General features: G+C 43.3%; 1 protein-coding gene across 3 annotated transcripts; it reads left to right on the forward strand.

The window, feature by feature from the left end:
• The first annotated feature begins 4,483 nt into the window (after window positions 1–4,483).
• Window positions 4,484–8,555, forward strand: gata6 (GATA binding protein 6). 3 transcript variants are annotated; one of them, XM_037459055.2, is made up of 7 exons: window positions 4,484–4,588; window positions 5,319–6,229; window positions 6,688–6,860; window positions 7,459–7,584; window positions 7,704–7,791; window positions 7,892–7,983; window positions 8,260–8,555. In XM_037459055.2, exons 2-7 carry the CDS (start codon window positions 5,377–5,379, stop codon window positions 8,413–8,415), a joined length of 1,488 nt encoding a protein of 495 aa, XP_037314952.2. In that variant the 5' UTR covers window positions 4,484–4,588; window positions 5,319–5,376; the 3' UTR covers window positions 8,416–8,555. The 3 variants fall into 3 exon arrangements, with proteins under 3 accessions (XP_037314952.2, XP_037314954.2, XP_037314953.2); XM_037459057.2 differs by having other exon boundaries at window positions 7,943–7,983; XM_037459056.2 differs by lacking the exon at window positions 4,484–4,588 and adding an exon at window positions 4,917–5,179.
• Window positions 8,556–10,248: the final 1,693 nt, after the last annotated feature.

Below are 10,248 nucleotides of genomic sequence, written 5' to 3' on the forward strand. Positions count from 1 at the left end.
AACATTTTTTAAAGGCCCGCAGTAGAAAGATATAGAGGCCATAAATCAAAGGATGGGCACAGGTGATGTGGCTTGTTTAATATTAGGAATTATTCAGAGAACTTCCCTCATGAGTTGGTCTGAATCTGAATGAACAGATGCATTCAGTATGGGTTTGTGTAATGTGTTACGTAAGATTCAGAGTTGAGTTTTTTTATTTTCAGGTTCATGAGTGATAACCGTTTTTTTGTACAAACAAAACATTCACTCTAAAGTTAAAATCGGACTCTGAAGGGGATTGTGCATATATGTAACAATGCATAATGTATTATTATCCTTATTATTATTATTATTATTATTAAATCGTGTTTGAATCTTAAATAAAGAACTTTTTTTTATAATAATGACACTTTTACAGCCAGTCTAATATGGACATGCAATTCATTTATTATATTAATCCGAAAGGTGCTTACCTCAAAAGTCTAATTTATCTCACCTCCTATCTCTCAAAATGTTTATGATTGAATCTGCAATCAATTTTATATATTAATTTTCCCATTGCAGAATGTCATTTTTCTTTAAAAAAAACAAAAATATATATTATTCAGGCTCCTCGCATTGTCCAAATGATAATAATAATGATTTCATCTGATTTGTGTGTGTTTTAAAATAAGAGCAATGTATGATTTAAATGAAACAATCCGTTGTATTTATGGAATGAAATAATTATCATTATAAATTAGAGGAACAGTATCCGCAGATAAAAACGCAGTTTATTGGCGATTTATTGGAATGAATTGTGCATTTTATTTCGCAACATCCCTTCCGGTTCAAACGTCACCCTTTCAAATGTTAAATATGTCCACAAATCAAAAGCCGTGTAATTAAAAGCCGATTACAATACGTTTGGCCCTCGATACAACCACTCATTGTCCGAAAGAAGAAAGAGAACAGCTGAGAGGTGATTAAAATGATGAATCGAGTCTCTTTCCTCCATGTTTTACATGAACCTACAGTCGTTTCTCATTAATCATAATCGAGACATGGAGACCTGTGTGTGTGTGTGTGTGTGTGTGTGTGTGTGTGTGTGTGTGTGTGTGTGTGTGTGTGTGTGTGTGTGTGTGTGTGTGTGTGTGTGTGTGTGTAGGGCGTGTCAAACGTCCACAATGTCCTTTTCTTAGAGCCACGAGGAGCAGAAATCCAAACTGTTGCAGAAGCTTTTCCTCTTGACTCACAAAGAAACCAACGAGCGAGCCGGCCATCTTTTTTTTTTTAAAATTAAATAATAAGAAACAAACAAAAAAACATCCCCGTGTACGTAAGCATTCATTAATGTGGATATCTAGTCCTTGTTTTCGTAAATCTCAGCGTTACAGCCTCGTTATCTCCTTAACGTCGTGCATATATATATATATAGCAGCCGTATTGGCTAATCGGGACTATAACAAGGTGAGTGCGGGAGATAATCATTATCAAGTCGGTACATAAGGCACTGACACCTGGAGAGGGTCGACCATTAACACTGCACACCTCCTGCAAGAAACGCACACTACTCAGATAAACCCGTGGCCGTGGGTTAAAAACATTTATCAGTGAACAAACATATTATTACACGCGCAAACGGAGGCTCAACGTGCGACATTTGATACAATTATTATTATTATTATTAGAAGCAGTAGGCCTGTTGTGTGTGTTTTTGAAACTAATATTCCTACAGTTTGACACAACACCGATTATTATTAATATAACAAAAAACGAACATTAAACTAAAACTTGACTGTATTATACATTATATATTTTTATTACAACTAGTCGTATTGTTATCGTTATTACAAGCAACGTGTATAATAACAAAATACGTGTTTTTTTTCCTGTGAATTGACGGGACGGATAATCGGATTAGAGGCCTGCAGGCGCGCAGTGTTTGACCGTCCGCGGATAAACGTGGAGACAGGGCGGCGTCGTGCCACTTCTCCTCCGCGGCTCCGTGTGTCAGAGCAGCACACTTTGACATCGCTGCGAACGACACCTCGTCCATCAACCGACGTTAGATGGTGGAGGTCAGGCGGCGGCGGCGGGGGGGGGGGGGGGGTGGAGGAGGAGGAGGAGGAGGAGGAGGGGGGGGGTTAAGAGAAGAGGAGAAGAAAAAAAACAACAGGATTCTGTATTCTCGCACCTCCCTGACAACTGCTCGCGGAGACGATGGGACGGGAGACAGTAGCGCGTTGGTCGGGTTACTCCCTCCGATAAAATCACATCTCCAAAATGTCTCTGGCTGTCACCCGGTGCGCGCGCGCGCGCGTTGGTCCTGTGTTTACATCTGAGAGCAGTCAGAAGACTGAAGAGCTGCGTGACGGCACGTCTTCGTGCGTAAATATAACGATATATGAAGGATATGCGTATATATAATATATATATATATTTATTTAATTCATAAGCTTAGTGGAATAGCGCTGTAATCAGATCCAGGGACTTCTGTTGAGCTCCATATCCACCACACTAGATAATAGAAACACAGAGCCACAGGCCATTTACTATCTACATTTAGACACTGCGAGCAGCAGAAATAACATCGCCTCAGAACTAGTGGCCACAAGGGTGAAGGCCCAAATATTTAAGGAGAAGCGATGCTGCGTTTTTTAACGAGCTCTCAGTAATTCCTCAGGAAAAAAAATGCAATACATGTTCTAATTATTAGTATTATTATATGTAATAATAGTGTTGTTTGTGACAATACAAGAAGTAAGAATATTATTATTGTGAGTGACAGTGTAATATGTGTTGTAGTAAAAGTAGGTTGTGATGGAGCCAGTGGTATTATTTACATTTTTTCCCAAAAGAAATAATAAGAATTTGAAAAAAGAGGGATTTGATAATGATGTTAAATTGGGAGTCCAGTGAATAGTCGAGAGGCCTCCGGTCTGCAGTAGAACGGGTACTGCACTAACATGTCGATAAGTACATTTGCAATATTTGTGCTAAATTGGCAATTAATGGTTGAGTACGGCTGTCTCGGTTATTTAAAAGCGTTAATGATATTAATACTTTAAATAGGAAAACGGATAAATAGTAAACACATAGCAGCGGTATTAATATCATTAAAAGGCCCCGCGGCAGTGTTTGCGGGAGTGTTACTCAACGGTGGAGATGAGCTCAGCTCAGCTATCTCCCATCCAGACTGAATGTAAACAGACACAGATACCTGCCGAATGGCTGAGAGTGTGATGAACCGGGGTCCTATTGGTTAACCCTCGGTGATGAACGCGCACGAGGACGGGGCTGTAAATGAGTGAATGATTCGATTGACACCTCTCTACTTTTGATCACTTCACTCACCCTGCTGAGATGTATATTGTGGCTGAACGAATCATCGCGGGGTTTTCAGTTGGTGCCGCTGCGCAGCCCGAGCCGCCCCCCCCCCCCCCAACGAACGAGGGCGTCTGACTTAAATAAACTAATTATGGGGGGGGGGGGGGGGGGGATTTGTTGATCACCGCGGTGAACATGCAGAATGAACAGACGCTTGTCCTGAATCGAGGCTTTTACCTTTAATGACCGTGTAAATGAACCTTTTAGTTGTCCCTTTGATAAAATGCAATATATTCATTAAAAGCGTATGGTCATTTTGATACAATTTTAATGTATTTTTTAATCACTAGTTTCTAATAATTAATTGATGGAAGACGCATTTAGACATTTTTCTAAGTTGGAAAAAGAACAGGGCCAGAAATCTAAATCTGTCCTCAGTAAGAATTCAAAGGTTTTACGACGCAGAAAATCCTGTTATATATTTTATGAAATAATTGGGTTATTGTTTAAATGTCCATTAACGACGAAATAGCATTTTTCTGTGACTAATTTTGATTCCATTGAATTTTATTATGGGATAATAGTTTCATTGTTCAAAAATCAACCGGCCATCTGATTGACGTATAAATCTCATTGGGTAAAGTTAGTTTCCCATAATTATAGTGCAGTAAACAGTGTAATATTTAGTCATATTAGTCAAAATAAAAGAAGTCAAATGTAAAAATTCACTTTGGTAAAATAATATAGAATACATTTAAAATGGACTAAATGTAGTTACATTTATCGTTTTAATCGACAGAAAGGTTTGAATAAATTTCAGAATCTGATTTAAATCAACGCTGTCAAAAATCCTAACCATAGCAATATACTGAAATATGAAATACAAATATAATATGTTGATTAAATACAAACAAAATAAGTAAAATAGCGTGCTTCATCTCGGTCAGAAGCACATTGTAGAAAAGCCCTCTGGAACCTGGATGCATTTGCGCAGATTATTATATTTCACTTCAAACATGATCAAAAAAATGTATAAAAAAAAAAAAATCACTCCTCTCACCCTCCTCTCTCGCTTTTTCTCCGTGTGATTGATTGGAGGAGTTTAAAGGCTGGCACCCCCATCGCGCTGCGGGCCGCTCACTCTGCGCCATGATTGGTCCGCCTCCTGCAGCCGCAGCCTCCGGAGGCGCCTCCTCTCATAAACCTCGTCAGACCGCCACAGCGTTTCCCATTACTTTGCAGGAGACGCAGCGGCTCACTATTAGGGAACTTTGTGCGACCTATGGCACATAACTAGCAGGTATGTGGCTTCGTCCTCTCTCCCTCTCTCTTTCTCTCGTTCTCTCTCTCTCTCTTTCTCTCGGTCTTTTTTCTCCCCTTCGTGCCAAACTAAACATCTGGCGGCGAGCGGCGCAGGACCTCAGCCTTCATTTCGGGGTATTATTTTATCGCTCCAGCCCGCCCGCTCTTATCTGGATTTTTTTTTTTTTGGGGGGGGGGGTCTTATCAAACGGTTATCTCTTTTTGCTGTGAAGACATATTGCGTTTTGTTTCCTATCTGTTATGTGTATGCGTGTGTAATGGCGTGACGTGCGCGCGCGCCGTGTGTGTGTGTGTGCGCGCGCGCGCTATGTGGGAGGACAGAGATTTGACATGGACGCCTCTTAAGAGCGCTCGGTGGGAGTGCGGTGGTCACTGCGCGCGCTGGATGGCTTTTGTTGGGAGTTTGCGGATGACACGCAGCCCGTGGACTCGCCGTAGAAGGAATAGTCGGAGCCACAGCGCGTGTTTATATGTTTTTTTTTTTAAATTTCCGTTGACGGAATGTGGGCCGCTACTTTAAAGATGAAAGCGAGCTGTGCAACAGGGGATTTTTTCCCGGAAACTAATGGCGAGTTTTTTTTTTTTTTTAATCTAGACGTGTAACAGGGGAAACAATTACAATTCCGGGTTGCTTTTCAAGTGAAGCTTATTCTCTTCTGATTGAATAAAACCGTAACTTTCTTCTTTTCTTGAATTATCTGTCACAGGGTAGACTACTCCGTCACGATTTTTATTTACCCTACGGTGTATGGAAAGGGCTCCTGGATGGACCTGGGCGAACACAGCTGGTCCATGGTCAAGCGAGAAGTATCCAGCAGACCAGGCTCGCCGGCTGAGCAGACCTACCTGTCCGGGGACAGCAGGAGGGACGGCCCCGCCTCGGACGAGCTGAGGACACCTCCGATCGACCTTGACGCCCTGGGGCACCGCCGCTCCGACGGCAGGTCACTACACTCCTACGTTCACTTCGGACACCATAGCAACACCCTGACCCACGCCGAGGACATCCCGCTGTTTACGGATTTAGACCAGGGCAGCAAACTCGTCCTCGCCGGCGGAGCGCACAAGGCCAGCTTGCTGGTGGACCCGAGCGACATGTACCAAACGCTGGCCATCGCCGCGGCGGCCCAGAGCCAGAATGGATACGATTCCTCCTCCGGTGGTTATATGCACTCCAACCCGAACTCCCCCGTGTACGTGCCCAGCTCCCGGGTGGGCCCCATGATCCCCAGCCTGTCCTACCTGCAGGCCGGCGGCTCGGCGCAACCCAGCCACGCCGTCTCCAGCCACTCGGTGTGGTCTCAGTCGGCACCGGAGAGCCCGTCATACAGCACCGGGAGCCCGCACACCTCCAGTCGCTTCCACTACCCTCCGAGCCCGCCCATGAACAACGGCACGCCCCGGGACACCGGTTACGGGAACACGTTGAACGTGGGCAGCAGAGACCAGTACGGCCTGTCTCGGTCCCTCGGTGGAACCTACGCGAATCCGTACTCTCCATACGTCGCGCCGCAGCTGTCCCAGCTTCCCTCGCCTTGGACCGGGGGACCTTTCGACAACACGATGCTGCACACCTTGCAGAGCAGAGGCGCGCCCTTGATTCGAGGACCAAACGGAGGTAAGGAAGGAGGAATGCCGGAGAGAAGCCAAAGCACAAACGGTCATGATGGGATAGTTTCCACCCGGGGACAAAGACCCAGTGCATTCCTCTTGTTTTGGCATGCAAATGCTGATGCGCCTTTCGAGAGAGCATCGAAACTCCAAATTCGAGCTAAAGCTGATCTTCGTGAAGGCCAGAATTAAAAAAAAAAACCAAACCACAAGAAAATTGTGTTTTATTACATTACCACCAGTGAAATTGGGCTTAATTCTGTAAATAATTCTGGAAAATAGTTGGCCAAAATGTGTGTAACTGTTAAATAGTATACACGTGTTAGAGAAAGGTTTCAACATCAATAAATGGATGAATAAGACCACATTTTACTCACCCTAGAGTGCCAAATTCCAAGAAAACGCTTCTGCGTTACTGACTAAAGTCTGTCCTTTATTTAATTTAATTTTTTTTTTTTTTTATAGTTTCAGACATTCTCGACGACATGGGGGAGAGCAGAGAGTGCGTGAACTGCGGCTCCATCTCCACGCCTCTCTGGAGGCGCGACGGCACGGGCCACTTTCTCTGCAACGCCTGCGGCCTCTACAGCAAAATGAATGGGCTGAGTCGGCCATTAATTAAACCACAGAAACGGACGGTAAGTAAGGGAGAGGGGGGGGGGGGGGGCACTCAATTTCCACCCTAATCGGTTCAAGCGTATCGACGGTGGCATCCATGGGTGTGAATGAGAAAATGAACGTTTTTGCCATTCATCAAGCTTTTAGTCTCATCACGTGGGCTAATACACATCTGCCTTTTTTTTCTTCTCCAAATAATTAACAAATGGACTAAATATATAATTAAGGAAATGCAGGTTTGGCAGATTTTCTATCATGTGCCATGATTTAGTTTAACTGAGGGCGAAACCTTGCACAATTGTAACATAATTAATCAAGCATTTAATCACTCATCTCTCCGATTCAGTGCTCAAACGGGGCCGATCTTTTTTTTTCTGGTGCCATTGCGCGTATTACGCACAGTTTTTACAGGGAATCTGTGGTCACTCCTTAAAAATAAACACCCTGTGCAAAAACCAAATCATTACCCCCATTATTGTTAGGAAATAGGGCGTGAATGGAGTGTGGCTTTCACTTACATTTTCTTCATCTCCATAGTCTCCATTAATCATCACGATGCCTGTCACGGTTGAGGATAGTACATTATCACGCATTAAATGTTACGTGTTTTGTCTCCAGTCGACCTCCAGGAGGATCGGCCTGTCCTGCGCCAACTGTCAAACCAGCACGACCACATTGTGGCGCAGGAACGCAGAGGGGGAGCCCGTGTGTAACGCGTGTGGCCTCTACACAAAGCTGCACGGGGTGAGTCCAACCCTTCATGGCACATTCACATCAGCCGCGGTGGCATCACGAATCCCGAATCTAAATTGATCATTTCTTCTCTTTTTTTTTTCTTTTCCCGAAATCGATGACGTCCGCAGGTGCCTCGGCCGCTCGCCATGAAGAAAGAGGGAATCCAGACACGAAAAAGAAAACCCAAGACCTTGAGTAAAACAAAGGGATCCTCCGGTGAGACGCCGAGATTTATTAATCAATTTGATTGTAATTATCGAAAATCGAAAATCAAAAATATGATCTCAACAATATATTTTACATATGTATTTTTTAGGTAATAACAACTCTGTCTCTATGACTCCCACCTCTTCCTCAAATTCTGAAGATTGCTCGAAAACCAGCTCTCCCACGGGACAGGTGTCAGGGGTATGACGCATCTTTATTTATATTATCATCATGATTTTTATAGATTTACATGTCTTTTGAAGAATTTGAAGGAAAACAGTTGTTATGTGTCATCTGTGCCCGCGTGTTTTTTGCCACACAAGTGTTTTTTTTTTTTTTTTTAACAACACCTGTGACACACCTGTGCTATTAGCCCTGAGCTAAAGCCGTGTCACCGTCCAAAAGGCCAAACCCAAGCACGTGTCTCCTCAGACGACGCCGCCGAACTAATCATTCACACCCGCTTTGGCGTTGCAGGTCAGCTCGTCCGTGCTGTCCAGCCCGGGGGAAGGAACCGGCCCAGCGGTGAAGTACCCGGGACAGGACAGCCTGTACACCAGCGTGGGTCTGTCCCAGCCGCCGGACGTAGCGTCGGTGAGGGTCGAACCCTGGTGCCCGATGGCCTTGGCTTGAACATCTAAATCTCGGGGAGGATGCGGCCCTGGATCCCCGGACCCTCCGTCTGGATACTATGTGGCGTGGAAGCGTTGGTTGCTTCCTTTCCTTCGGCTCCGCAGCTGGTGCGAGAGGAGTGGGACGGAGGGGGTGTGTGTGGGGGAGGGGGGGGGGGGGGGGGTCTTGTTGCCTTTAAAAAAGAAAAAAAGGGGGGATTGTCATCAACCATGGGGCCTGCTGCTTTCTTTGGATGGTTTCTGGAGCGGCCATGGACTCAGTGTCTCATCCCATCCACCATGGCACAGAACCAGATCTCCTCTAAAAAAATTTAAAAAAAAGTCATCATGTACATAATGGATTTCCTCTCCGAAGAAAAAGCTGTTGATTGGATATCACTGCTTCTATATTCTGTAAGGACATTTAGATTTTTCTTTCCACAAACTGGAATCATGCCACAAGTGCCAAGACAACTTTTATGAATCACAAGAGAAACGTATTTATAAATCTTCCATTGTTGAAAACATGGCTATGATTGTTAATAAAGATATCAATATAGAGTAGAAGTTAAACCATTCTGATGTCTTCTTTTCCATTTTTCTTTCTGGTTGTTTTTAATACAGTAGTGTTGAATCTGCACGTTTTCCACTGAAAGCTCTTACTGTATTTGACTGAAACTAGTTTGGTTTAAACAGGGTATAAATGACTGTGTCATCTAGTGGTTTTGTTTAATTATTTACTGAAATAATGCAGATAATCAGCTTTTTCAGCCCATTTTTTTTTTATTCTGAAGTGTCAGCCCCTATTGGGTAGAATTAAGGTACTACAAAACTATTTTACATGTGAAGCAGTTGGATGGCTTGTAAGCACACCCTGGATAGCTGTGGCCTACTGACCTTTATGTTACTTTTCACAATGTCATGTACATCGTTGTCATTTCACACCAAAATCAGACAGATGGCAGACAGTGAGGTCACCTCTGTGTAAAAATCATGCTATTGTGATGATATGAGGATTAAAGGGAAAGGCCAAGTGGTTTTAACTTAACATGGTTGTTAAAAGGGAATGACAGAATCTAGCAAGTTATAAATAACAGTGTGTTGTTTTCATCAGACTGCGCGTTCCACGTGGTACAGATTCTGAATTCAGCTAATTCAGGTAATGTTTGAATCTCCACACAGTTTGTCTTTCATTTCCTCCATCAGCGCTGTGGGCGGGGACTCAGAAAGACTATTTTAGGGCATTTTTTAGGGTAAAACACAATCACTGGGTCACCTCAAGACAATCTGATCAGTTACATGGGAAACTATGGAGGGTTATTTCTTATTTCACAACTTGCTTCATCCAAAAATGGGCGAGCCGTTCATTCAGCTGGACTTATTTATTTTTTTGAAGAACCATGTTTATTTTAGCATAATTTCTTTGGCTGTTGTTTTTTTTTATTTTTATTTTTTTTTCATGAAATTGTTTTATTTAAATTTCAGTCGAATAAATTGTTCTGGTGCAAATGACCTTTACAGTCACGCCGTGTTTCAGAGAAAAAAATCATCAGTATTTTCAAGCTGTGGAGCAAAACGTCCTTGCATTTAATTCGTGTTACTCTGGCATACCTTTTAGTGAGAGGCATGTTCTAACTCCCCAATTTCTTCCTGGTGGGGAAAAAAAAGAACCGGCTTAACATCCTCAGAAGTTTTAATGATTGCGAGGGGGAAAATGAAGACCCTGTAATTGTAATGCCAGGCAAGGGGATTAAATCTATGAAGAAGAAAAAAAAAGCATCTTAAATCGAAAATGATTCTTGCAGATTTAGATTTTTCGCCTTTGTCGGGCCTGTTTGTCTCCACGTTTTTCTTA

Source organism: Pungitius pungitius, chromosome 15 (genome assembly GCF_949316345.1).
Source record: "Pungitius pungitius chromosome 15, fPunPun2.1, whole genome shotgun sequence".
Lineage (NCBI taxonomy): Eukaryota > Metazoa > Chordata > Actinopteri > Perciformes > Gasterosteidae > Pungitius > Pungitius pungitius.